The 26515-nt window shown below is 37.9% G+C and overlaps 5 protein-coding genes across 7 annotated transcripts; 2 read left to right on the top strand and 3 right to left on the bottom strand.

The window, feature by feature from the left end:
• Positions 1 to 267: 267 nt before the first annotated feature.
• Positions 268 to 1718, top strand: LOC113136257 (free fatty acid receptor 2-like). The gene has a single exon (XM_026316908.2). The coding sequence runs from the start codon at positions 290 to 292 to the stop codon at positions 1193 to 1195; it is 906 nt and encodes a 301-aa protein (XP_026172693.1). The 5' UTR covers positions 268 to 289; the 3' UTR covers positions 1196 to 1718.
• A 4587-nt stretch (positions 1719 to 6305) lies between these two features.
• On the top strand, positions 6306 to 8117 carry LOC113136753 (free fatty acid receptor 2-like). Its single transcript, XM_026317789.1, has 2 exons — positions 6306 to 6395; positions 7199 to 8117. The coding sequence occupies exons 1-2, from the start codon at positions 6337 to 6339 to the stop codon at positions 8115 to 8117; spliced, it is 978 nt and encodes a 325-aa protein (XP_026173574.1). The 5' UTR covers positions 6306 to 6336.
• A 364-nt stretch (positions 8118 to 8481) lies between these two features.
• On the bottom strand, positions 8482 to 10648 carry lim2.5 (lens intrinsic membrane protein 2.5). Its single transcript, XM_026316928.1, has 4 exons — positions 10471 to 10648; positions 9331 to 9480; positions 8951 to 9085; positions 8482 to 8543 (listed from the first exon to the last, which is right to left on the bottom strand). Exons 1-4 carry the CDS (start codon positions 10646 to 10648, stop codon positions 8482 to 8484), a joined length of 525 nt encoding a protein of 174 aa, XP_026172713.1.
• A 4266-nt stretch (positions 10649 to 14914) lies between these two features.
• On the bottom strand, positions 14915 to 20764 carry vsig10l (V-set and immunoglobulin domain containing 10 like). The gene is made up of 12 exons (XM_026317788.1): positions 20692 to 20764; positions 20059 to 20388; positions 19080 to 19352; positions 18692 to 18958; positions 18196 to 18438; positions 17817 to 18095; positions 16715 to 16807; positions 16052 to 16261; positions 15530 to 15649; positions 15400 to 15440; positions 15082 to 15171; positions 14915 to 14989 (listed from the first exon to the last, which is right to left on the bottom strand). Exons 1-12 carry the CDS (start codon positions 20762 to 20764, stop codon positions 14915 to 14917), a joined length of 2094 nt encoding a protein of 697 aa, XP_026173573.1.
• Positions 20765 to 21579: 815 nt separating this feature from the next.
• Positions 21580 to 26281, bottom strand: etfb (electron transfer flavoprotein subunit beta). 3 transcript variants are annotated; one of them, XM_026316921.1, is made up of 7 exons: positions 26150 to 26281; positions 24650 to 24808; positions 24188 to 24346; positions 24009 to 24071; positions 23261 to 23419; positions 22826 to 23017; positions 21580 to 22212 (listed from the first exon to the last, which is right to left on the bottom strand). In XM_026316921.1, the coding sequence occupies exons 1-6, from the start codon at positions 26201 to 26203 to the stop codon at positions 22847 to 22849; spliced, it is 765 nt and encodes a 254-aa protein (XP_026172706.1). In that variant the 5' UTR covers positions 26204 to 26281; the 3' UTR covers positions 21580 to 22212; positions 22826 to 22846. The 3 variants fall into 3 exon arrangements, with proteins under 3 accessions (XP_026172706.1, XP_026172705.1, XP_026172707.1); XM_026316920.1 differs by having other exon boundaries at positions 22087 to 22212; positions 22802 to 23017; XM_026316922.2 differs by lacking the exon at positions 26150 to 26281 and adding an exon at positions 25217 to 25494 and having other exon boundaries at positions 22087 to 22212; positions 22802 to 23017.
• Between the last annotated feature and the right edge of the window lie 234 nt (positions 26282 to 26515).

Raw genomic sequence — 26515 nt, 5'->3', positions numbered from 1 at the left:
ATAGATGCATTCATATTATATACAACCAAATAACATAATACTATAATTCATAAAAATTATAATTTGGAATTAATAAAAGGTGCCAATTAGGATTTTGATGGTGGTGCTATCTTTAAGATGATGAAGATTTCATATTTCCTTACATTCCCTCCTTAAGTTTTGTTTAACTAAATGTTTCATATTTGCCCACATCAGTCAGTCATACATAGTTAATTTAGCAAGTCATTGGTACAGAAGACATTTTTTAACATTCGTCTCGTTTTTTCACTTCTTTTGGTTTAGGGTCATAATGGAGCTAGAGGTGAGGAGTATGGTTGTCCTCTCGGTTTACATTATTTCCTTTGTGATAGGCCTGCCAGCCAACCTCCTGGCTCTCTGTGCCTTTACTAGCAAGATCCTGTCTAAGCCAGGGCCGACTGACATCCTGCTACTCAATCTGACTGTCTCTGACCTGCTCTTCTTGATCATACTTCCTTTCAAGATGCACGAGGCAGTGTCAGATATGAAATGGAACCTTCCCGACATCCTGTGCTCCGTCACCGCTTTTACCTTCTTCTTCACAATCTACACCAGCTCCATGCTGCTCATGGCAGTCAGTGTGGTTCGCTACATTGGAGTAGCATTCCCGATCACCTATTGTCAGCTGCACAAACCTGTGTATGTAATAGTGATCAGTGCTGCTATTTGGATAATCTCAGCAGCACACTGCAGCATCACTTTTATAACACTGAACCATCCATCCCTGTCCATCAAAAATTCCACTGTTTGCTACGAGAACTTCACAGAAAAGCAGTTAAAGGTCCTTCTCCCAGTACGTGTGGAAGCGTTCTTTCTGCTCTGCCTTGTTCCTCTTATAATTTGTGTTTATTGCTACATGCGCTGCATCTTGATCCTGTACAGTCGCCCAAGAATATCCTGCAGACAGAAGAAGAAGGCAATCGGCATGGCCTTAGGGACTCTAACTACGTTTCTTGTTTGTGTGGTGCCATACAACATGTCTCATGTAGTAGGTTACTTCCAGGGTCACAGTCCAAAATGGAGGTACTACACCTTGCTTCTAAGCACCTTCAACACCTGTATCGATCCCATCATCTTCTACTTTTCCTCCTCCAACTTCCGCAGCACTAGTGATAAGTTCATTTTCAGGAAGCTTGGAATTGCTGTTTTAGGATTACAACAGCAGACTAAAAGCTAAGTGTAAAACCCATTTTTCAGTGCTCTATGTATGTATCTATCTTCAGTGTTTTTATTGCCATTGTTGTATATCACAGACTCTATAGATCAAACTGTGTATTGCTGTAACATTGTTTTGATAGTTGTAACTTTACCTAGTTTATTTAAACCACTTTTTACATACTCTATAAGTTTTGCAAGTAATGTCTTTAAAATAGCTTAAGTGTGATCTAATCCTGCTCAGAGTGAATGCGTTTGTTTCCACCAAACCACCCACATCACTCTAAATAATTTTATGATTAAACCCCAGGGCACTTATGACATTTTGTGTAGGGCTGGGTATCATTAAGGACATCATGACACAATACGTAGCTCCATACATGGGCAACGATAAGATACATACCTTGATCTAATAATAGGCAGGCACATCTCAATGTATTTCGATGAATTTTCATGTTACAATTTATTGAAGAGTGCATAATTCTTATATAGTATGAACATGAAAATAAAGTGCATATGTCATTCATATATGCTATAAAAATCAAAAGGGCATGTAACTGTTTACATTAGTATATGCTGTAAATATGAAAATAAATTGCATGCAAGTGTTCTTACATTCAAATTCACTCTAACATAAAAAGTGCCTTAAGCCTCAGCTCATGCACAGACGATTGCAGCCATTTGTGCTCAAGTACCAGTCTTTTCTTACTGAACTAAAATGTAGAGTTTGGTGCTTCCAGAAAACAACACAAAGGGTGTCCATTATTCCTTATTACTGGACTAAGCAGTCACTGATTCACAGTTTACAATTTGGAAAATTAAGCAAGTAAACCATTGCATAAGAGAAAAAACAAATGTTCCACTATGTTAAACACTGAAAACATAATAATCAAGTGCATGTACAGATTATTCTTACATTCATATTCACTATAAACATGAAAAAAGTTTCTTCAGCTTCAGCTTGTGCACAAACGATTACAGATTCAGTGGTGCATTTTTTTTATCTCCCAAGATCTGCGCCCTTATAGTGTTGTTAAAAACCCAGGCTTGTTTCAAGGTTGGAAGTAGTTAATTAAAACTAGATCCACCTCAACCAGATAATGCTATAGCAGCAAATGCCACCCATGCATCGTAAGTATCTTATAATTCTCGGCGGGCAAAACAAAAACTAGAAACGGTGAAACACACTCCACGAACATATGTGAACCAACGTAATGCTCCGATAAAGAACAAAGAAAAACGGGAGATATAAATACCCTCAGAACAAAGAACTAATGACAAACAGGAGGAACTGATCAAACTAATGAACACAAAGCTACCCAAGATCAACACGGGAGAAAACAGGAAATTAACCAAAATACTGAACTGAACGGAACTGAAAAATCCACAACATGACAATGTACACATCTTGACAATGTACTGCAGTGGGAATGTCTATTTGATGAACTATAAGGATATGTCCTTTGCACAAATCATTGTTATGGCACCTGTTTGTTACTGTTTTTGTCTTTCTGTCTAGAACGCCTCGACTCACTCAATCAGTGTGTTGCCTACCAAATTCCGGTAGCTTCTGTATCCATCCTGATAGTACTGTATAAAACTCATTGTGACCTTTGTTTCTCTATCACTCTCTGGCAAACTGCTTTAGGACTCTGTCACGACAGTGACAAAGACAATAAAATATCTAACAGGCATTTGGCTTCCAGTTCATTTCAGACTCTCCAAAGAATACTGAAGTCTCTCAAAATCTCCATAACAGTATCCAAGCTTAAGCATTTCCAATGTTGGCAGACAGAGCTATGAAGTACATTAAATTAGCTAGCGTTAGCTGTTAAATTATACACCTAGTTAGCTAGCTATTCTAGCTACACGTAAAATGACTCATGCATGAGAAGCGATAAAACGTTAGTTCACCCGTAAAAACCGTAGACTCTCTCTGTTGTTATGGTGATGCCGAGGGTTTAGCTAGCATAACGCTAACTTAAACGGTAGCTCGGAAAACAGTATTCATCTTTTGCTGATAAAGCGTGGATTCACAAAATAACACCGTTCGGCTTTTAAACATAACTAGCTACGTCTTACATTTTAAACTAGCTAACTTTATTGCGTTTTAGCCCAACTAATCCGGAGGTTGCAGCAGAGATGAAAAAGTAAAGTTACAATGGCAGACAAGAGCTGACCACTGAGGTGTTTTTTCGACTCGGTTGATTTTCTTTTAGCTAGCTACCTAAGCTCCATACTGTCACACAATACAACTTAAAAAATATTTCAAAACTCATTTTGTTGTTCACTTCAGCTAGCTAATTAGCTAGCTAACTCCATTTGGACCCGCGAGAGTCCCTTGATATCGCCTGTGTTGAAAGTAGCCATGGCAGCATTGTAAACTTCCGCCCTAAGTCCCGCCCCTATAATAAAACCCGGCACAAATATGTTATTTTTAAGTTTGTTTGTTTTGTTTTGTTTACTCAATTATTTGTGTGACTACAATGTGCCCCAATTGATGATGTTCTGTATTCCACAGTATGACTGAAAAATTTGCATTTTAGGATCAGTCATTTTTCGTAATATGTTTAGATACACGATTCTGTCAAGTCAGATGGAGTGTGGCGAAATTACACAAGGTAAGATCTTACATCATCTTAGATACATATCTTGTCATATTTTAAGTGAATAGTAAAAAAGTCATACATGTTACATGTTAAGTAACAATAGTTTTTCTTCCATTTTGGTAGATGCCTCAGTAATCCTTCCTGAGCCTTCCTGTTACCTGGCAGGGGAAATTCTGAGATGTATCTGCCAGGCTGAGGCATCCCCTCACGCCTCTGTATCCTGGGCCATTGATGGAAACAACATTCTTCCATCCTCCTTTGTGTCCATCCATCCATCCATCCATCATCTATACCCACTTATTCCTAACCAGGGTCACAGGGATCTTCTGGAGCCTATCCCAGCTCTCTTTGGGTGAAAGGCAGGGGTACACCCAGGACAGGTCACCAGTCCATCACAGGGCCACATATAGAGAAACAACCTCACACACTCACACTCACTCCTATGGGCAATTTAGAGTCACCAATCAACCTGACATACATGTGTTTGGACTGTGGGAGGAAACCGGAGTACCTGGAGAAAACCCACACAAGCACGGAGAGAATTCCACACAGAAAGGCCCCTTGGGGGATACAAACCCAGGACCTTCTTCCTGTGGGGCAACAGTGCTAACCACTAAGCCACCATGCTGCCCCCTCCTTTGAGTCCAGATATATAAATTTGAAAAATGTAGTTCTGGGGAAATAGGTGGCCCAGCTAAAAGTCAGACTAATGTATCTTGCACAGCTTGGAACTCACGAGGCAGTGACACCAAACATTTATCAATAAGAAAGTTGTCAAAAACATGTAAGTTACACTCTGGACGATCAACAGTTTGTATGTGTGTGTGGTATCTTTAATAGTAGTAAAGCTATTTTGCTTTTACAGCCCATCTTCCCATGTGGTTGTCAGCAACAGTATTTATTTGCTGATGCATTGGTTTGTTGTTTGGATGTGCAATATTCATTTGCAGAAAATATACCACAGTAGTCTAGTAGACTTTGCCCCTTATCAAAGTTTATGGTTAAGTTATGATGGTCCATCTTTTTACTGTCATTATACTTACATATTGACAATCACTGTGTTGTGTGTGCTACACTGGCATGCTTTGGATTTTTTGTTCAACATTTAACAAAGATTTTTTAAAAATGTGCACATTGTCTTTTTTAAGACCACAAAGTTCTTTGAACAATGTCCAACAAGAACAAAGATACAGCAGTCTTCAAAGGTAATGAAAAGAATGCTTTGCTCAGTCTTTTTCATCTTAATATGGTATTGGATATATAATGAGGAAACTGAAAAACATCAAAGTCATGTTTTAACAACATGGGCCATATATTGATGTGCTCAAGTGGAAATAAAGGTTTCATTTGCCAAAATTAAAATAATACTGAAATGAAATAATTTAATTTCCTGTGCTAATTTCTCACTTTCTGTCTCTCTTGCTAACACTGCAGGTCACAATATGAAGACAGACAGTTGAGCCCACACAGACTAGAGAATAACCCTGACAATGATGGACTTTCCTGCATTTATGATAATGATTTTGTGGAAAATCCACAGAGGCCAACCAGAGCTCATGAGTGCAAGAATAATGCAACAGCCCTCCAAATGGAAGGCAATAATCAGCTACTGGCACAGGTGCAGTGAATGTAAAAAAATTATGCAGTGGGTTAAAACAGAGCACCACTCCTATGAAGAATAAAACACATTACTATACATGGATCACACTGGGGGGAGGCATAGACCTTGACAAATAGTACCAAGCTTCATATTAAAACAGATCCATACCTTTTTTAACTTTAGCCACTTGTCTGTTGTTTCATTTAGAAGTAATACAAATATGCGTTTGACTTCCTACAAGATGTGTATTGCATCATGGATGTCTATCTCACCTGCTGATCAGAGGACATCTGCTGCTGTTCTCACAGACTCATAGGCTCCTTAAAATAGTTCCTTACTAAGTCTATTGCAAAACAAATTAATTTGTCAAATTTTGAATGCAGTTTTCTTTTATACAGTTTCATCACAGTTAAGAATATTTTTTTATATATATACTATATAGTTAAAGTTAAACATATTTATTTTACCTTGAGTTTTGCAGAATAACAGTGCCTGTGACAGACATGTTTGTTTTACTGATGCTATTGGAAATACAGCTGACAGGAAGTGAACAAATATTTACGATGTTCCCAATTGACTAGAGGCTTATGTATGCTGTATGTGTAGCTATACTCTGCTAAGTTTTTAAGATCAACATGTCTCAAATTATACTAATGATGCCACAGAAAAGCTTGTCCGAAATTGATTTGTCTATGTGTAAGAATAATGTATAATAATATAAATTTAATTCAGGCAGAAATGTTATGGGAGAAGATTCTTTATTTAAATATTCACCAAAAAAGTCAGCATGAGCTGTAGTTTTGCATTTTAGTTAATATTAACTAACTGGTGTATGCTGGCTGCTTGTTAGACCTTTGTATCACACTGTGGTTTAATGTGACTCAGTATTTCTAGTTGATGTCATTTCACATCAGCTTGTCTTTGAACTCACAAGTTACAAGCTTGTTGTCTTTGATGAAAAGCACAGTGAGGGCATGGACCTGTAGTTGTTTTTTTAAATCTTCTACCAGTAGGTAAGTCATTATAATTATTTTAACTAACTTTTAACATGCATATAATTTTTACTATTAAAATTTTCACACCTGGTGTGTCAGAGGTAAACATAGCTTATTTATTTTAGAACTGTTGATGATTTTTTAATTTATTTTATCCATATGCCAAACTGCTGATATGAATTATCCCAAAATCAGATGCCTTTGGCCTTATTAAAATTAAACCTATAACTTCAAAGGCTGCTGTCTAGTGTCTAGCGATTAGATAACATTATAACCGAGTATGTGCATAATGTATGCCCTTTGATGATGAAGATATCTTTAAGATGATGTGGTTGTTCAAACATTTCATATTTCCTTATATTCTCTCCCTAGGTTTTGTTTATAAATAAGCTCAATATTTCATATTTGCCCACATCACGTCATACGCAGTTAATTAATTTGTATTAATTTATATTTAATTAATTTCATATTATATACAACCAACCAAATAACAACAATAACAACATAACAGAGTACTTGCATACGGTATTAGCTGACAATTAATACTTCTCAAATAATTTGGAATTAATAAAAGGTGCCAATTAGGATTTTGATGGTGGTGCTATCTTTAAGATGATGTAGTTGTTCAAACATATTTCATATTTCCTTATATTCCCTCCTTAAGTTTTGTTTATTAGGTATCATAAATAAACTAAATGTTTCATATTTGCCCACATCAGTCAGTCATACATAGTTAATTTAGCAAGTCAGAACCCATTGTCATTGGTACAGAAGACATTTTTTAACATTTGTCTCTTGTTTTTTCACTTCTTTTGGTTTAGGGTCATAATGGAGCTAGAGGTGAGGAGTAAGGTTGTCCTCTCGGTTTACATTATTTCCTTTGTGATAGGCCTGCCAGCCAACCTCCTGGCTCTCTGTGCCTTTACTAGCAAGATCCTGTCTAAGCCAGGGCCGACTGACATCCTGCTACTCAATCTGACTGTCTCTGACCTGCTCTTCTTGATCATACTTCCTTTCAAGATGCATGAGGCAGTGTCAGATATGAAATGGAACCTTCCCGACATCCTGTGCTCCGTCACCGCTTTTACCTTCTTCTTCACAATCTACACCAGCTCCATGCTGCTCATGGCAGTCAGTGTGGTTCGCTACATTGGAGTAGCATTCCCGATCACCTATCGTCAGCTGCACAAACCTGTGTATGTAATAGTGATCAGTGCTGCTATTTGGATAATCTCAGCAGCACACTGCAGCATCACTTTTATAACACTGAACCATCCATCCCTGTCCATCAAAAATTCCACTGTTTGCTACGAGAACTTCACAGAAAAGCAGTTAAAGGTCCTTCTCCCAGTACGTGTGGAAATGTTCTTTCTGCTCTGCCTTGTTCCTCTTATAATTTGTGTTTATTGCTACATGCGCTGCATCTTGATCCTGTACAGTCGCCCAAGAATATCCTGCAGTCAGAAGAAGAAGGCAATCGGCATGGCCTTAGGGACTCTAACTATGTTTCTTGTTTGTGTGGTGCCATACAACATGTCTCATGTAGTAGGTTACTTCCAGGGTCACAGTCCAAAATGGAGGTACTACGCCTTGCTTCTAAGCACCTTCAACACCTGTATCGATCCCATCATCTTCTACTTTTCCTCCTCCAACTTCCGCAGCACTAGTGAAAAGTTCATTTTCAGGAAGCTTGGAATTGCTGTTTCAGGATTACAACAGCAGACTACAAGCTCTAGCTAAGTGTAAAACCTATTTTTCAGTGCTCTATGTATGTATCTAGCTTTTATTGCCATTGCTTTATATCACAGATTCTATAGATCAAACTGTGTAATATTTTGGGATTACTTTAATATCTGTTGTAAACCATTTTTTTAACCATTTTTTTATGTACTACGCAAGTCTTGTAAATTATTTCTCCAACATTTAAAATAACCTAAGTGTGATTTAATCCTGCTCAGGGTGAATGTGTTTGTTTCCACCAAACCACCCACACCTACACATAACATTTCATGCAAATGCAAAGTTCCAAATTTATTATATCACAGGAAACTCTCTTGTTTAAACAGGAATGAATATCTCTTCTTCTGCTGACACACTGTTTCCTTTAGCGTGGGCCAGCCACTCTTCTGCACTCATGCATTCTGTAGGCACACATGTAGAATATACCTACAAAACAAAACACAACAATAACAAACTGCCACAGAAAATTAGTTTTTTATATGTTTAAACATGTTATATGTTATCGTAGTTTCTGGTTATTATTATAAGTTTTTCAAATTCTGGGTTTCAAAATATGTAGAGGGCATTTGTGCAAACGTGCAAACGTGATTTAACAACTCATGATAATAGTAGTAACTTCACGATTTACTATAAACAATATTTTTTTAAAAATGAATGTATCCATGTGATAACAGTGTACTGGTGGTGTATAGTTGATGGGATGTGCCAGTTAAGCCTACCATTTTTTTTCCTCAGCTTGTAATAGCTGGGTAATATTCACATAAGAATTTAAACCAATTGGCATGGTACATTAATTACAATGAATTCTACTGCATTTCATTATGTGAACAAACCTGCAAAGAAGGTCATGAGCAGTGCCACCCAACCTAGTATGTAGGACCAAGAGAAGCGCCAGTCACCAAAACGCTTGCCCAGAAAGTTCACTGTCACCCCCGTGTAAATGGCCATTGCAAGCAGAACAAAAAGAGCTGGTATCGGAGCAGAGAGTGACAAACAATACATTTTAAAATGAATATTAAAATGTATATGTTGAATGGAAAAGGTTGTTTCAGTTAAAGATTATCTAGTTTACCTACAGAGTTTCTATGGCAGGCCTGACAGTTTTACAAGGTATGCAAATTCACAAATTATTATATCATTCATGGTGAATGTGATGTACAAAACAAAATTACAATGACATTATTTGGTTAGTGTGCTGGTTACTGTGACTCACTTGAAACAAAGAACATGATCCCTGCAGCGAATGAGCGGTTGAACCTCTCGAAAGCTGAGAAGTGAGCAAAGGAAAGGATTCCTGCTATGATGCCAGCAAAACATGACATGGCAGAGAGGATCATGAAGGCACGAGTGGCATTCCAGTAGGCTGGGAAGGAATTAAACAAGATTATAAAAAAATTATAAACCTTGCTATGAGAAGTGTATCGAGTCATGTCAGCAATATACAGTTGTCACAGTAAACGGTGAAATCAACATTCCCCCAGGGCAATAGTTGCTACTTAAAAAAAAAGAAAGGCACAGAAAGCACCACACAAAATTGCTTGACTATATATAGTGCAAACAGCAGGAAGTAGTCATAACACAAATAAGCAGTTTGATGTGTTGTGTAGAAGCAGAGCATGTACAAGGTTCATAAAGGGCAGGCTGCACAGTTGTAAACCGTGTAAACTCTGAGGGACGGTAGCAGCATTTTATAAACATTATGTATTTTGACAATACACTTGATGTGATTGGAAAATTTGGAGAATGAATCTAGTACAAAATTTAAGTACAATTTTGAAATACTGTTTCTTTGATTATTTGCATTTTTACATTTCATTTCTGTGGAACCTCTCTACATTTAATGTTTATCTGGCAGCAGCAGCAGTTTTACTGTACCAGTAACATTTTTTATGCAAAACATTAGTATGATGCTGAGGCACAATTACCCACCACTGTACTGAGCATTGTAGGTAGGTTTATTGCCACCTAGACAAGCTGCCGAATTTAGATGGTTTACAATATTTTGTTGTAATAAGTCATACTCAGTAATACTCACAAATTAACAAAAATATAATTTTAAACTCAGAGATGATGTTCTAAACTTCTGATAACTTTTTTTACCTTTCATTTTCAGGGAATGAACAACATTTATAGTCGCAGCAAATTCTAACCTGCTATCATTCTTTTTCCTATCAGTGTAATTGTCATTCTAGTCTTCCAGTTCCTAGAAAATCTTATTCTATATCAAACATAGTGTAATCATTATTATATTCAGATACTGTAAACAGACACTGAACTCTGGTGAGCAATGGTGTGCCTTACAAAGACCCAAGGAAAAATATTTAAGGGCCCAAAAAGATATTTTCCCACTTACCAATGCTGTCAGTCTGCATGTAGCACTTGCCAGACATGCAGTATCGCCACAGGCCCTGATGGGCAAAGCTGCCAGATAGACGGTATTGCATCCAGTAGTCTGTTGCAGTGGAGACCACCAAAAGGATGTTGCCCACAATGGCACAAAACAGCCCCCCTCCCATGAAGCTGTACATCATGAGTGACTCTATGACAGCGGTTAAGACTTTATACACTGTGCAAAACAAAAGATAGGAGTCAGTTGTGAGCTTGTAGTAATGACATTCATTTTTAAAGACTTGGTTGGAAGCTGTTAAGTTTGTTAGCATACAAGATAATACAATAGATATAGCAGGCTTCTCTATGTAGACATATTCATTTAATTACTTCATAATAGCTGCTGAGCTTAACAGATTAGGCTAATCATATCAATCCACTCATACCAATATTTGTGTTCTCTCTCATTCTGTGCATTTTAATACTCACTACTGGAGGTAAAAAAGCTACATCAGTACCTAAATCTGAGAACCACACATTAATTCATACATAAAAGATACACATAATGCTGTGAAAGCTGTTGCTGGCTGATGTCATGACAGATGCTTTGAAAATAACCCTTGTGTTAACAGTTAGTATGACATTTCTAGATTGGTGTCAAAATTGTCCACATTCGTAAATGAAAGGTCTGAGTGCCTGTATCTGTACCTAAAGAAAAAACAGATATATCTTTAATTTCAAGCATGACAGTTTAAAATCTTAAAAATTTCATATTCAATCATATAATCCATAAAAAACATGGATAGTGGTAAAAAAAGATTTCAAAAAATAAGGGTAGTTATTCTTCATACAAAATTGACAATGTATGAAAATGATGTGATCTAAAATCCTTAAAACTCTCTCTTGACTGACCTGTGAGTACACGCAATGGTTAACATGCCATGATACACATTGTGCTTTATTATATTAACTCCCTTTTCTTAACATCTAACATCACCTATTGACAAAAGACCCAACATCATCTTACCTGAAGTCCTCAGAACAACTGAACCCTCTTAAGTATCAACCTTTTCTCAGGGAAAGAAGAGAGAGTGCAAGCCAGGTGTGAGTGAAGCGTCAAAGAGGAAGCCCTAGGCTGAATTCCAAAAGGTTATCCTCTCCACTTTTCTGATGATGGAGGCAGAACCTTTAAAACAATCTGCACAGAACAAATGCACTTGAGCTGGTGGGCCAGAAGTCACGTGACTCTTTTACATTGAACTACATAGGATCATTTTGGGTGTCAGTGGAGAGGGGAGGGGGTGATGATGTCGGTAGTGGGGGAGTGCCTGGGGTATGAGGCTGCTGCATCACAGTCCTTGTCTGTTGTTCTGTTAGGCGTTCTGGAACGGTGGATGTGCAAAGGCTTGCAGTACTGCTGTGGTCAATGGAACATGCTGAAGCACACACTTTCTTTCAGTGTGGCTGAGGTGTGGTCATGGGCACACATACACGCTTAGAACAGACACATGATCAAAGAGCTGCATATGAATCTGCAATATCTGTGAACATGCAATAACGTGGAAACAATGCATTGAAAGTTAAAGACTGACCAATACTGCATATGAAACATACTTAAAAATGACACCTACAGTGTTTTAAAATATTAGCAACCATATTATATAACAGACAACAGTTAATGCTCATGCAGTCCAATACAGCTGCATAGTTGTAAATCCAACCTTTACAGAGATGATAATGTTTTGTTTGGACTGACTGATCAGAGTGGTTCATTTAAACTTTTTTATTTTAATGTTCTAGTTTGCACTGGATTACACTAAACTGTATTAGTCTACTTTATTTACATGATCTGCACACTGTCAAAGAGGAACAGTCAAAGCTGCTACAGTGGATGGATTAAGAACAGAATCAAGTAATGCTAGAACAGAGATTAGATCTCAGATGGCATGTATTAATATTTAAGGAATTGAGCCCTCTGAGACATCTAAGCAGTAATTCTGTCTTTTGTAATTAGTTGCCTAATTATTCTATCTAGATAAGCTTTCTTGTAACATCAGCTTTTTTCTGATATACCTTTATGGTTAGTAATTGCACAAGTCACCACTTCATTTCCTTATCAAGCTGTGCAATGTTTCCTGTATAATCAGCATTTCATTAGTATGAAATGCATCATACATATAATGCATTTAAGGTCACCACAACTGAGCTCAAAAGATGTTGTACTGTGTGCCTTCATATTGTACTGGATGAAAAAGGCATCTTCAAACATAGTGATGTTGCAGAAAAATATTTGTTATTTTGTGCTTGTTTTACTTTATGTTGCTCAGTGTCCAATAAAAACCAACACACACACACACACACACACACACGCACGCACGCACGCACACACACACACACACACACACACACACACACACACACACACACCACCAAACACAATGTATATGGCAAAGTCAGAAAGAAATAAATGCAAAAGAGGCAAATGAAAACTTCACTTTAAATGAATTTCAGGTACTTAATGGTATTTACTGACCATCCGCAGTCAGAAGGAAGCACAACAGACTAGTCAGTGCGGGCATTGGCTAATATAGAGTGTAAAATGTTAATCTTCTCACAGAGTGAATATAATTTGTGCACTCTGATGAACAGTGAGACAGCAATCATATTGTAATTACGTTAGGCTGCTTATCATATGTGGCAAGAGCCACTACCTCACAAGGCTCTGTCCACAGAGGTGAGATGGCATCAGGACTAACAAAACAACTGTCTTTTCAGTAGTAGTTGAGATCCTTTACTTAAGTAAAAGTATAAGTATCACAGCGTAGAGATACTTTAAGTATAAGTCCTACATTCTAAATTTTATTTCAGTAAAAGTACAAAAATATTAGCAGCCATACTTGTATAAGTACTTAATGGCAAATCTTATTGATTCTAATTACTGCATTTTACTGTGTTCGTTAATTCATTGTTGCAGCTTGTAAAGGTTCCTTTCCAAACTGCGGGGTAGCTTGTAAATTTCCTACTGATGATCAATAAGGTTTTATGATTATACTGTGTATTATTACTGTGTATTACATATCTGTTTTAAAAAAAGTAATTACCAACTAAAGTTATAAAATAGATGTATGATATTTTCCTCTGAAAATCCAAGTATAAAGTAACAGAAAAGGGAAATGTTTTAGTAAAGTACAGATACCTCAAATTTGTTCAAGTACTTGAGTGAATGTACTTAGTTAATTTCTGCTGCTACTTGTTAGTGTTTGATGTAGAAGCTGCCTTGGTTTTGGATGGAGAAGTGAGCATTTAAGATAAAGTAATATCAATTTTTGTTGTCCTGAGAGCTGTTCAAAGAATTTATGTGACGCCTTAAGTGACCGCACAATAGCACCATCTACTTGAAAAAAAATCACCATGACAATCATCTGACAACTACATGAATGTGTTTCTAAAAAATAGATTGCATCAGGAAAATAGATGCAGTTTATCAAACACTTAGGCAACAAAGATAATTGAAATGACTAACAATCTTCCTCCTTTAAGTTGTTCATCACTACTTCATCTGCATGGCTGCCAAACAGGAAGACAGAGATGAAACAAGAGCAGCTCATTTCAAAGAAAAACCTGCCAAAACCTAGATAGCAAAGGAACAGTGACAGGATTTCATCAGGAGGAGAGAATTTGAACAAAATATGACCTATGATAAGACTAACAACACGCTGCATGTCACAATCAGTGACAGATCTGATCAAAGCATAATCAAATAAGAGTGTAAGTCAGGATGTAAGGGTGCTGTGGTGAACTGCACGTAGCACAAAGGCTATGACAAGCATAACAATGCGCCTCCTCTGAGAAAAAAAAAAGTAATGTGACATTTTTACAAACGCCTCTTGTTATTCACCCACTTATGACCAGGGCTGAATAGACATTCAGACGAAGCTTAGATGGAAATAAAATAAAATCAAAAAATTAAAAGACAAAAGAAAAAAAACTGATGAAAACTTCTCTCTACCTTAGAATATGCCTAAGCATGTTCTACACAAAACATGTAGAAAAAGTGTAAACTTTGTTTTTCATATTTCTTAAACTGCAAATGTAATTTCCTACTATGACATAAAAATTATATTACCTTGGAATTTTTTTAAGGTCTTGATTGACAATGAACACGATGTTTTCCTCACTTTCACAATTTCACAAATTTATTTTCAGGCTATGTACTGTAAGCAATTACAATAAAATTATAATTTACAAAAGGTACAGATTATACAGGACAGAGGTACAGAGATTCACCTTCACTGAAAATCACAATTATAGTTAAAGGATCAATGTGTAATATTAGATCAATCTATTAGCAGAAATGGATGATGGGGAGGGGGGGGGTTAGTTGCCTTCTGTACTCTTACCACTAGATGCTGCTAATCTTTCACATTTTACCTTAAAGAACAATACAAATAATAAAAATATTTTGGAGTTCAGACAGTTGTAGCAAATCTGACAGGTGGTGGAGGGGTGAATGCGGGGAGAGCCACTGACCTTTCAGATGTAGTCTAAAAGAAAAGCAGAACCCAGTTCATTTGCTGTGAAGGAACAAATGAAGTTATGTTCACTTAGACACTGTATGTTCTATTAGAATAACTACCTGCTGCAATCTGTTGTAATCAGGGGGACCAGTACTGACTCTTCCTGTCCCCATTTTATGAGGACCTGCATCTGGTTGGACAGTTACTGCCTGTTGAGTGAGAACAAATAAGCTAAAAGCACCAAACTTAAAGATGCAAAATTAACTGCAGAACATGCTAATGAATAACTATATGCTGTATCTGATGCATGTTATGAAGACTATGCTATATAGAGTATTTTATACTCCATTAATTGCTATTTTTTAATCTTTTAGTATTAAAGCTACCCAGATAAAACACTTAACAGTGACTACGTTGGCCAGTGACATGATTCTAACCTTTTCAACTGCTCTGGACACTGGATATCTTGTCTGCCAGCCTATAAAACAGAAAAAACTGTTTTTGTCACACAGACAACAACAAAATATGTCACTATGTATAAAGACCTTTTGTGCTAAACAAGCATACTTTTCTTCTTCTTGCGGTAGATATAGAAGTAGATGAGGCCACACAGCAGGAGTAGGAGGAGAAGGCTACAGGGGATTCCAGCTGCAATTCCAGCAGTGGCAGGGCCACTTAGCCTTTCACCTGGTACCAACAGGACATACAATAACCAATGATTTTACTACTGCATTACACTGTATCACAGTAGCTGTGATAACAACTGTAATGTTTTAGTGCACACAGTTTAACACAGAGGTGGGCACTTAGGGCCACAGCCCTGCTTGTTTTCCATCTATCCCTGCCTTACCAATGCCTACTACCTGGGTCAGGTGTGTTCTGCCAATCAGTAGCTGGAAGGTACCAATTCATTTTGTGTTCCCCCACTTCCACCTTTAGCTGAGATGGTATGTTCCAGCTTGTGATTGGCTGAACACACCTGATCCAGGTAATCAGAAGTGGGTAGTGCAGGGATAGTTGGAAAAAAGGCAGGGCAGTGGCCCTCGAGGAACATGGATTATCCACCCCTGGTCTAACACCTTGTCATACCTGGACCAATTGTATGGACCACAGATGGCTCTCCCTCAGTCATACGAGCTTTAGGGATGATCCGAAATCGGTACGTCAGTTTGGGATTGAGGACAAAGATGTCCGCACTCCGAGCAGAGCCAGGTCTCTGCAGGATGGTGTGGTAGTTGTTTGAGCTGCCAATACGATTTATGGTCAGTAGGTCTGGTCCTTTCATTTGAATGTCAAACCCTTTGCAAAAGCACAAAGAGTTCTGGTTTGTATCAGTCTAAAGCTGACAAACCTCCAAACCATTGTGGTGCAAGACATTAAAATTTCACTGACTAGTTTTACAGAGTCAAGGAAAATCTTGCTGTTTTACTCTGTACATACAAACTGAGAAAGAGTCATAACAAAAAGCTGACATTTACTTTTCACAGTACCTCCTGTTCCTAAGAGATTTTCCCCAAAACACAGTGCTACTCAGCTAGTGTGTTCACACATTAAACAATATTTACACCCCTATTTTGTATGTGCAGTTTCTGTTTTCAACACTGTGTTGGCATTCTTCCCAAAGCAGTTTTGCTGACGTGGACAAATTTAAAGTAAGAAAGGTGGGAAAGATGGTGTTTTAACATATTCTTGTGAAGAAAATCAACCTGGAGCTTCCCAGAGTCACCTTCCTAGAGTCAAATACTGCTTTACCTGTAACAACAGATGTAGATGGAATCTCCCAGGTCAATGTGACAATGGTTCTTTCGTGATTATGGAACAAACGGGAATCTGAGATCAATGGTCCTAGAGAGAGAGACAGGGGGGTAAGGGTATACCAAGACTACAGAGCTTTGTCTCAGGGAAAGAGTAATCTCAGGTGTGCTTTAGCTCCCTGTCTGAGGCCCCATTGTGTTTTTTTTTTGACTCTGGTAATGGTAGTATTACCCAAAATTAGATGCTCAAGGTAATGGAAACCTTTAGCACACAGTCACTGCAGTATACTGTATGGCAGTGGTGGAAGATGTATCCATGTCTTTCACATAAGTAGCAATATAATAACATCAAAATATACTGTTACAATGAAGGTCTCTTATTTCATATTAGCCAATAAAAAAAAAAAAGTTTAATATTAGTAGTTCAACAAAGAGCTATATCAAACCATCGTGAGCATTTTTATTATTACTATTTCCTCAACTAGTCAATTTAAACATTGATTTACAGTGTTAAACATGAATTAACACCCATCAGAATTTTCTAATTTCTAAAAATAGTAGCAATTAGTGTTCTGTCTACTAACCGACTCCTTCAGTGTCATGCTACTACTCATATATAAATTAAATTTTAATATTTTAACCGGTTCACGTGGTACCAGATATGGCTAAATATCTGAATATCAGTAAATATCTGAATCTTCAGTATTAGAATCCATCACCCAAAATAAATGTATGTAAGCTTTTGGTAGTAAAATGTAACTGTGTGTACATTTATCAGAAACCACTGTATATAAATCACTTAAAACTAGCTTTTTATTGATAATATACAACAAAATCATGCTTATAAATTAACGCATCATTGTTAATCTAATAAAGTAAGTATTTAAGTACTGCTAAGTACTTAAGCAGCAGTTTGAATACAGGTCTGACATCGTGGTTTCACGTTTTTATATTTTCATTAAGTTAAAATTCATACAATAAAGTAAGGTACAAGGTATGTTACTTGTATTTTATTACTTTTGAGGTAGGGTACCTCAAAATTATATTTAACAATAGTACTTGTGGATTCTTTCCAACTAAGAGCAGCAATACTGTAATACCTTGCAACTGTATTGTCCTCCTCTGGCTGCCCAGTGGGTTGCGGCAGGTGCAGGTGTAGTTTTGTAAGAGAAGATTGCTGACATTGTAATTACGCATCTCGAGCTGCGTGGTGTCACTGCTGACCTGGTAAGCCGTCCCACCGGCTTGTGCCTCACTGCCCTTGGACCATGACACCAGAGCCTTAGGGGAGGCCTCACTGACACAATGGATAGTGACCACTATTTTGCCTGCAGAGTCAACAGTGGTTCCCACAGCTGGGAGGAACGCCACTGGACTAGCTGGGAAAGATAAGGTTTGGCATTAGTTTTATTTTGAACAACAGATTAAAACATTAAGAAATCTTTTGGACTGATCATCTATGAAACATCTAAAACATACTTGCAGTAATATTGCAATTTTTCTGTTCAACTGGATGGTGTGCCATGCATGTGATGGTTTTCCCATTGAGTTTATCAGTGGCATTGACAGTTAGGCTGAAGTCTGCTGTTCCACTGCTGGTGTTGCTAAGTGCTGGGAAAGACAGCTGGGCCTGCGGGGTTCCACCAGGCCATCGGCAGTTATATTGCAGGTCGATGTTACTCACTGACTGAATAGAACACATCGGGCTACCTGACGGCATCTCTGTCCCACAAGAAAATTGTTTAGCCATTATTGATATGAATCAAACAGCTCTGGGTTCATATTTGCATATATTCTGACATAAACATTGCTGGGAGGGAATCTTGTGTTTTTAAAAACTTTTCAAAAATATATTTATAGGTGCAAACAAGACTATGTAAACATATTAGGCCAAATCAAGAATATTTTAGTACTGTAACATGGAGCCATACACACATGCATACACCAAACAAAGAAATCATGCTTTTCACTTTACCATAAATGTTTAAAATCATTCTCTTTTGGCGCTTTTCTTTAGTCTCTGGATTGAGTAGTGTGCATGTATAATTGCCTCCTTGGCTGGTTTTTACATTCAATAGATTTAACACTCCTATCTGGGAATCAGAAAGGTTGTGACCATCAACGTCCCACTCAGCAATTGGTGGTGGGAATCCCTCAGCATGGCAGGAAAGCCTCAGAGAGTCCCCTGATATGTAGAAAGGTTGAGCTGGATGGGCCTGAAGCACAGGCTCATCTGGTCCATCTATAACAGACCACAGAGGACAGAGTCAACTGTTATAAGGCAATGAGAGGAAATGAACAAAGACAGATTTATAAAGACATTTTCCCACTCAGGGTGAATGCAGCAAAGAAGTTAATCTTACACAGCACAGTGACATTCATGCGAGCTGTCACACTGCTGAAGGGGTTCATTAGTAACACTGTGTACTCTCCTGTGTCACTTCGGCTCAGTCTGAGGATCACGAGGCTCCTTTGCTCCACCAAGTAGTGTGAGTTGGCTTTTATCTCGACATCATTGAAAAACCACATCTGTTTCTCAACCACTCCTTGCAGCATGCTATACTGCAGGGTGAACCGGTCAGTTCCCTCTTTGGCTAAATCAGGCCGTGCACTCAGCATCACATTCTGGATGTTTTCTGTGAAAGAAAAGGTAAAGGGGTGGTGGAACAAGAGCGTAAGTGCATAAAGTTGTAATTCATTCCAAATGCACCACCAAAATGCCTAGGCTGAATATGAAAAATAAACATTTGTAAAATTTTCTGGATGGCTGAATTATTTCGGAAGTACTTTTTTGTGTGGCTACATCAGTGCAGAGGGAACTACCCATTAACAGCCCCAGAGCTGGGAGGGGTTTTAGTCTGACAACACTGATTTAGTCTGGGTCCTCAGGAGAAGCAATCAGCCTTCAGCAAACCTGCTGCCCAAAATATGTTTCATGCATTTGATATATTAAGTCAGTGGACAGTGAGGAACAAAGATAAGATACCATTTGTACTGCAGCATGTGTGGCTTGACTCAAATCATGGATCTGCATAATTATTCAGTGCTATCCACATTGAGAGAGCTGGAGTGCTTTTGCTCATACAGCCAGCTCCATTGGAAACCCAGAGATTAAGTCATCTAGCCCAAAGATGACTGGTATGTACAGTTCAGACAAATACTGATCAAACTCAATATTCTATAAACACATTTTACAATCTAGATAATGTTGTAATGTTCCCAAATGCAGCCAAGTCTGTCACTGCAGAAAGTTCAGGTTAAGATCAAATTTGTTCAAGAAGGCATTAAATCCAGTAGAGCTGCACATCTCCAAATAAGACTTGTGTCAGATGGCCTGCTCACCGAATACTTTCAGACTGAAACTCGTTGCAGCTTTACCCAGTCCAGACTTGGTTATTTCAATGGTGTAGTTACTGGAACAGTTGATCGGTACATTTATAAAAGTAAGGGATCCATTTAACTCCAGTCTCAGCACCGTCGCTTGGTTTTTGTCTATGTCAGGGGGAGTACTGGAGCCAATCGTCCATGTGATGACAGGTAAATCTCCCATAAACCAGGCAACTGCTGGATAGAGGGCACCACTGAAGGACACAGCCAGAGTCACATTGCTGCCAGCTATTACATTCACCTGACGAGGACCAACAGGTGAAACCAGCAGCTCACAGTATGCACCTGTCAACATGGACAACATATTAACTTCTTAATTCCCTGAATACCTGATGGTCTGTGAACAGCTAATGACAAAGTTAGCTCAGTGTTCAAACTGAAATTATCACAAATAAATGAAATGACTATGGTTTAACGTAAATCTTGAGCTATGGTAATAATATTAGCAACACACACACCAATCAGTCCATTTTCTCGTTTTATATAAACATTAGGTTTTTTTTTTTCTTATGAACTAACTGTAGAAATAAGCTAAACACCGTAATGACGCGTCAGGCCTGCAAACCTAGAATTTACTTTTAATCTTACCTTGAAAAGAAAAGCTAAATAAAATGACTAGAGAAAGTGCGCTCGCCCTCCCACATTCATCAAACCACGACATTTTAACAAAACAGCCAAATATCCGACGAGCTGATTGAAACGAAGAGTTTCAGTTACGTTTCCAACATGTAAAGCCACAGGTGAAGACGCGTCCTCGGGGCTCGTGTCAGACAAACACCTGTACCATCCTGAACCTGTGAGAAGCTCACCTGTACTGCCTTGATGGTGCGCGTGAAGCCACGCCCCTCATCCAAAAACAGACACTTTATACCTGTTTACTTTTTGTTTTTGAAAACTTTTCTGAAAAGAACCGTGTTGTTCTGTCATTTTATTCAAACTTGTGTTGTTTACTGACTTCCAGATGAATCTCAATGAAAGAAGTTGCTTCCATCTACATTATTGAAAGCTTCTCATATGTGCTGAATTGTGTTTGTGGCACATTTCTTAATTTGCTTGGTCAGTGCTCCAGAGCTCCTCCTTTGAAAAAAAGTCTTAAGGTTGTGTTATCTTAGCATACAGAAGTTAATGTAAGAGTATCAACTGATCACTCTGTAATTTACAAAGAATTACTTCCAAATATATGTCTTTCTAGGAAACTTCTTAGTACAATAGAAAATTACTGTAATTTAGCCTATAGACCTGTTAAATAAATTACAATTTAAGTATCTATTATGCAATAGGCTCTGTGGTGTTGGTACCCTCACCAAAAGTTATGTAACATGCTAAGATATGCCTAATAAAGGCTGTATTTCAAGTGTTACTGCTTGAGTCAAAATTTGCTAATGGGACAGAAAGTGGTTTCACCTGTGATGTTTTGTTGTTATGGAAGAAGGAGTTTAAGCATAAAGAAATGTCAAAAGAACAGTCACAGTTGTATTAAGATATGAAAAAAGACTGTGATTTATTCTCATGGTAATGTTCTGTACAATCAGCAGAGAATTGAGGCATTTATGGTAAATTTCAGGCTTATGATCATCTTCCCTTTGTCATGCTGACCAAGGCCAAGGCAGAGTACTGGCAGAGTACTGGCAGAGTACTGAAACCCAGGTTTGATTAACATACAAACTATACAAATTACCAACAGTTATGATGCAAATATTGAAAGACATAATCTCAACATGTTTAGGTCTGTATTTACATATATCATTTACAAAATCTGCACCTCTTAACATGTGTGATTACACATATACAACATTAAACAGATGAGTCAACTGTATGGCTGGCAATATAATAGTTTGTAGGTTTAAATTATTGCATTAATAATGTATGTCTAAAGTTGGATTAGTAGTCTGATACAAATGAAATGCCCATACTAAAATCCACATAAAAGACAAGATGATCATTTTCTGATTATGTGGTTCTGCTGCAGAAGAGTGGTTTTCAGCACTCCTCTCCTCTCAGTACCTTCCTGAATATATCTTCAGGAGTCACAGTCTCAAACGGAGGGATAAACAAGCTTGTCCTCTGGGTGTGCTTCTGTAGTGCAGTCCGGTTATTCATTAGACAGTCCTGAAATGATAGAAGAGAATGCAAATATGCAATTCAAGGCGAGAGTTATAATTAAAATCTTTAATTGGGTTTGCTTCTGTTACAGCAAGTCCCATAATACACCTTGTCAAAGAAACAGATTTTTTTTTAAACTAGAAAATGGTGACTGAAAAAGAACATTAATATTCAAAGGAAACAATTCATTAATCACTAATCATCACAACATTCATCACAAGAGAAAACTATTAATTATAAGGGGCAATGTATGGTTCAAACATAATGTTCACTATTTGATGCACCATTCCAAGTTACAGCTTAAAGCTAATTTGCATTTGTAGTCCTTTGGCGAGTCAGAACAAAAATAACACACACAAAAAAAAAATCCATTACACAAAAGGACCATATGAAGAAACACACAATACAAAACTACATGAGGAAGACAATTTCAGTCAAATGTTTTGTGCTTTTTACAGAGAAAGCTAATTGCTCAAATGTATTAACAATAAAAAGTACAGTAGAATCTAGTACAGCAGACAGTATAGGTATGTATTGGCAATTAATTTGAATTTCCACTTCAGGCCAACTTCTATATTTGTAAAATGATACTCACCCTTCTGCTAAATTTTGTGCACACCTGCTTATGCTGCCAGAGCTTCTATATCCTCCCTGCCTCCTTCAGTTTGCTCACCAGGTCATCTACCGTCTCCACCTTCACCCCCGCCTGCCTCTGTGGGGGCTCCTCCACTTTTAACACCTCCAGTCGTGATGTGAGATCCACCCCTAATTCCGCAGGCTTCATGTTAGCTATCTTCTTCTTCTTGGCTTTCTGGAAGAAAGCAAACACAGGATAAAGCTTAGAATATGGATTCTTTATTACTACAGGTGTTTGACAGATTTTCTAAAAAAAAAAAAAAAAAAAAAAAACAAACAAAAAAAAAGTCATATGAAATCTAAATTGTATTTGGTATTTAGAACTTTTATAAATACAGCTCAAATTTCATTCCACAAATAAATAGCATGTTGCCTTTTTTGGATCTTGTGTTTCTGACCACAGCTGGCTACTACCTACCATGATATTAGGTAAGGTGGCATATCTGGGGGTGTTGAGTCGAAGGTCTGCTGTCACAACTGCTGGTGTGTTGATTTTAATAGTTTCCAGGCCACCATCAATTTCTCTCACCACTTTAACCTTGTCTCCCTCCAATGAAACCTCTGATGCAAAAGTACCCTGCAAAATGAAGTTACAGTACAAATTCATTAAACTAAATATTTGATAAGATTTATAAACATGTACTCTATTACTTATTTTAACTATTAATAAAAAGGTTAATCTGAAAAACAGCCATAAATTATTACACTGCCTTGTACAGAGCAAATAAAAAACTTAACTGAGGTCACAAGGCAGTCCATGTACCCCATCTGCTGGCTGTCTGGTGTAATTTAAAGTGTAAATAATCGAGGGAAGACTAAATGGCTGATTATGAAAGTTACTGAAGTGAGTGAGAAACTATCTGACTATCCAAATGAGTTGACCATCATAAAATTGCCTTAAAGTCCTCAATTTATACAGTGAGAAATAATGTGTCGAAGTGCTCCACCTACTGGTCAGCAAGTGGAACTTCAGTCCAATGTATAAATACCATATCTGCACAGTGTCACTGCAGGTCTTACTGGTCTCTCGTGAATACCATCAGAAAAAAATGAGGCAATTTAACTGACGGGTCTGATTATTTCATGGTCAAAACAGGCTGCACTTGTTTTGGGGGTAAGATGGCATTATCCTTTTTTAGAATAAATGCATTTGAATTAGAATTTACCTGAGGCCAGTCAAGTAAGGCTGCTGTCATCTGGCCAGTCTGATTGCAGTCATCATCAATGGCCTATGAAGGCAATACAATTCATTATATTAAAGTAACTGCAGCGCAAGATCGAAGTATTCATCATGGACTAAGACTTCAAATGTGGATATTAAAGGTAATTAATCCTGATCTCTAACCTGTTTGCCAAGGATGATGAGCTGAGCATCCTCCTTCTTGGCTAAAGCAGCAAGGATTTTGGAGACCTGCAGGGGCCCCAGTGTTTCATAGTCTTTTCCACTCACTTCCACATGAATGCCACGGTCTGCCCCCATTGCTAGGGCAGTACGAATGGTCTCCTGAATGAGAGAGAAATTTGGGTCAAAGACCTTGTTTTTGGATTAAATTACAAGATGATTTAAATACTGTATGTTAGTTCTAAAATGTATATATCTTGTATTTATATGTATATATTTTACCTTAACATTATACTGACACAATTACGGAAGGGCTCTTCTGAAAGATTTTGATAGATAAACATGAAATCTAACAAAAAAGTATAAAAGGCGGAAATCACCACTACTCCAAAAGTAGCTAATTTTTCACACCCCACTGTATTTCTCCAGAATATTGGTTCATAAGGCAGGTCCCATCATACCCACCTGTGCTTGCTGTGGCCCACAGCTAACAGCTACAACTTCCTTAATAAGCTTCTTCTCTTTTAGCTTGACCGCCTCCTCAACAGCAATCTCACAGAAGGGGTTCATTGAGTGCTTAACGCCATCCGTCACCACACCAGTGTTGTCTGGCTTTACCCGAATCTGGGGGAAAACAAGATGGCAGGGCAGGGTCAATACATGGGTGCCAAATGACAGACAATCCAGGTTGTTTGGATTCCAGGGCAAACTGTCAGACACTCACACGTGAAATGAGCCACCATGGTATGGAAATGTGAAAGGTAGGATTTAATGACACATACTTATAAAAAGGATGACAAAAATATATCTTAATATTTGGATGGACTCTCATTTATTTGTCTTCATTGCTTTACTATCAGAAAACCATCAAAAAAGGTCTTATAGTAAGAAGCCTTTGGATCTGAGGGGTAACTCACTATGTGGCCAAAAGTATGTAGAAAGCATAACAAAGTATGTGAATATTTAATTGGTGTTAACATGTCGCTACCAGCCTCCACTGTTCTAGCAAGGCTTTCCACAAGATTATAGTACCTGGCCTCAGGGATTTCATCTCATTCAGCGAAAAGAGTAAAAGTGAGGTCTGGCACTGCCATGTGGTGATAGGACCTCCCTCACAGCTCCCATTCCAACTCAGGCCAAAGACATTTGATGTGGCTGAAGTCAGGGCTGCAGATCAGTTCAGTAATTTCTTCATGGATCCAATTAAACAGATGTGCATGTTTAAAAAGGACATGGTCTCTTCTCAAAACTATTGTCACAAAGTTAAAAGCAAGTTATAAGCAACCGTCTGTCCATTAGCATAGTATGTTGTTACCTTTAAGATCTCCACGAAACATAGCTAAGGGACAATGGTAAAAAATTAAAACAGCCACAGCACAAACTACTATTTCGCTAATCATAGCGATTTTAAACTAAATGTTTAGAGGCAGGGTTCTTCTGTTTTATCCATTAATGTCGGGACAGAGATGTGACAATACTGAACATTGACACTGTGCAGATCTTGCTGAGGGCAGCTGGAGGAGGAGTGATCGCATTGTTGACATGAAACAGCTTCAGAGATATATTGATCGTCTTGTTGTGCTGCATCTCCAGGAGACAACATTAAAGATAAAAAAAAACACCGAGATTAGTTAGCTACTGCTGAGTGACTGCACCCTCCCCATTTTCTTACAGACTATTCTAAGATGGAAAAAACGTCCATAAACTGACTCGGAGGGGAACAACGTGAAGCCAGACAGTAGATAATGCACCCAGAGAAGCCATACATTGCAGTGTGTTGTAAATAGATATTTCCTGATAATGGTAATAATCATTGTTAACAATCATTTCTGTAGTTTAGCTCCTGTACCACCTGGAGTTAGCAGGCTAATGTTAGCTAGCATATGGTAGACAGTCAAGTGAATGAGCCAGGGAAAAATATTATAAAACATAAACAAGTCAGTTGAAACGGCGGAGTTAAATTACCTTAACTGCGTAGTCAATGACACGTTTAACTCCAACGAGAACACGGCCAGACATTGTTGTGAACTAGTTATAATACAGCTAACACACCACAATCACCGCAATGAACCTTCACCCAAGGAGACGTTGTCGGACTTATTTTAGGGTGATACCAGGGGATGACGTTGACCGGACCACCTGCTCTTTCAGCCAATGAGAAGCTACCAGACATACAGCCTGTCCACTGATTGGCTAAGAAGCGATTGAAGCCGTTGTTAAATTCAACAATTCAACTATGTAGTTGAATCAGTCAATAAGCGAATTACAGTCAAAACCTATTCACAATTTTTGATAAACAGTTCTTAATATATCCTAATGCTGTCGTTTTCT

Source organism: Mastacembelus armatus, chromosome 16 (assembly GCF_900324485.2).
Source record: "Mastacembelus armatus chromosome 16, fMasArm1.2, whole genome shotgun sequence".
In the NCBI taxonomy this organism is placed as follows: Eukaryota; Metazoa; Chordata; class Actinopteri; order Synbranchiformes; family Mastacembelidae; genus Mastacembelus; species Mastacembelus armatus.
This window is presented reverse-complemented; position numbering and strand designations above follow the sequence as displayed.

What these genes read in the sequence shown, in the direction of transcription:
- LOC113136257 (XM_026316908.2), top strand. Translation starts at nt 290, where the DNA reads ATGGAGCTAGAGGTGAGGAGTATGGTTGTCCTCTCGGTTTACATTATT.
- LOC113136753 (XM_026317789.1), top strand. Translation starts at nt 6,337, where the DNA reads ATGAAAAGCACAGTGAGGGCATGGACCTGTAGTTGTTTTTTTAAATCT. An exon ending in TTTAAATCTTCTACCAGTAG is followed by an intron (nt 6,396 to 7,198) that starts GTAAGTCATTAT and finishes CTTTTGGTTTAG; the next exon opens with GGTCATAATGGAGCTAGAGG.
- lim2.5 (XM_026316928.1), bottom strand. Translation starts at nt 10,648, where the DNA reads ATGATGTACAGCTTCATGGGAGGGGGGCTGTTTTGTGCCATTGTGGGC. An exon ending in GATCATGTTCTTTGTTTCAA is followed by an intron (nt 9,086 to 9,330) that starts GTGAGTCACAGT and finishes CTCCGATACCAG; the next exon opens with CTCTTTTTGTTCTGCTTGCA. An exon ending in GCTCATGACCTTCTTTGCAG is followed by an intron (nt 8,544 to 8,950) that starts GTTTGTTCACAT and finishes TTTGTTTTGTAG; the next exon opens with GTATATTCTACATGTGTGCC.
- vsig10l (XM_026317788.1), bottom strand. Translation starts at nt 20,764, where the DNA reads ATGTCGTGGTTTGATGAATGTGGGAGGGCGAGCGCACTTTCTCTAGTC. An exon ending in GAGGACAATACAGTTGCAAG is followed by an intron (nt 16,808 to 17,816) that starts GTATTACAGTAT and finishes CTCTCTCTCTAG; the next exon opens with GACCATTGATCTCAGATTCC. An exon ending in TGTCCAGAGCAGTTGAAAAG is followed by an intron (nt 15,172 to 15,399) that starts GTTAGAATCATG and finishes CTCACTCAACAG; the next exon opens with GCAGTAACTGTCCAACCAGA.
- etfb (XM_026316921.1), bottom strand. Translation starts at nt 26,203, where the DNA reads ATGTCTGGCCGTGTTCTCGTTGGAGTTAAACGTGTCATTGACTACGCA. An exon ending in TCATTGACTACGCAGTTAAG is followed by an intron (nt 24,809 to 26,149) that starts GTAATTTAACTC and finishes GTTTTCCCCCAG; the next exon opens with ATTCGGGTAAAGCCAGACAA. An exon ending in GTGGGCCACAGCAAGCACAG is followed by an intron (nt 24,347 to 24,649) that starts GTGGGTATGATG and finishes TCTCTCATTCAG; the next exon opens with GAGACCATTCGTACTGCCCT.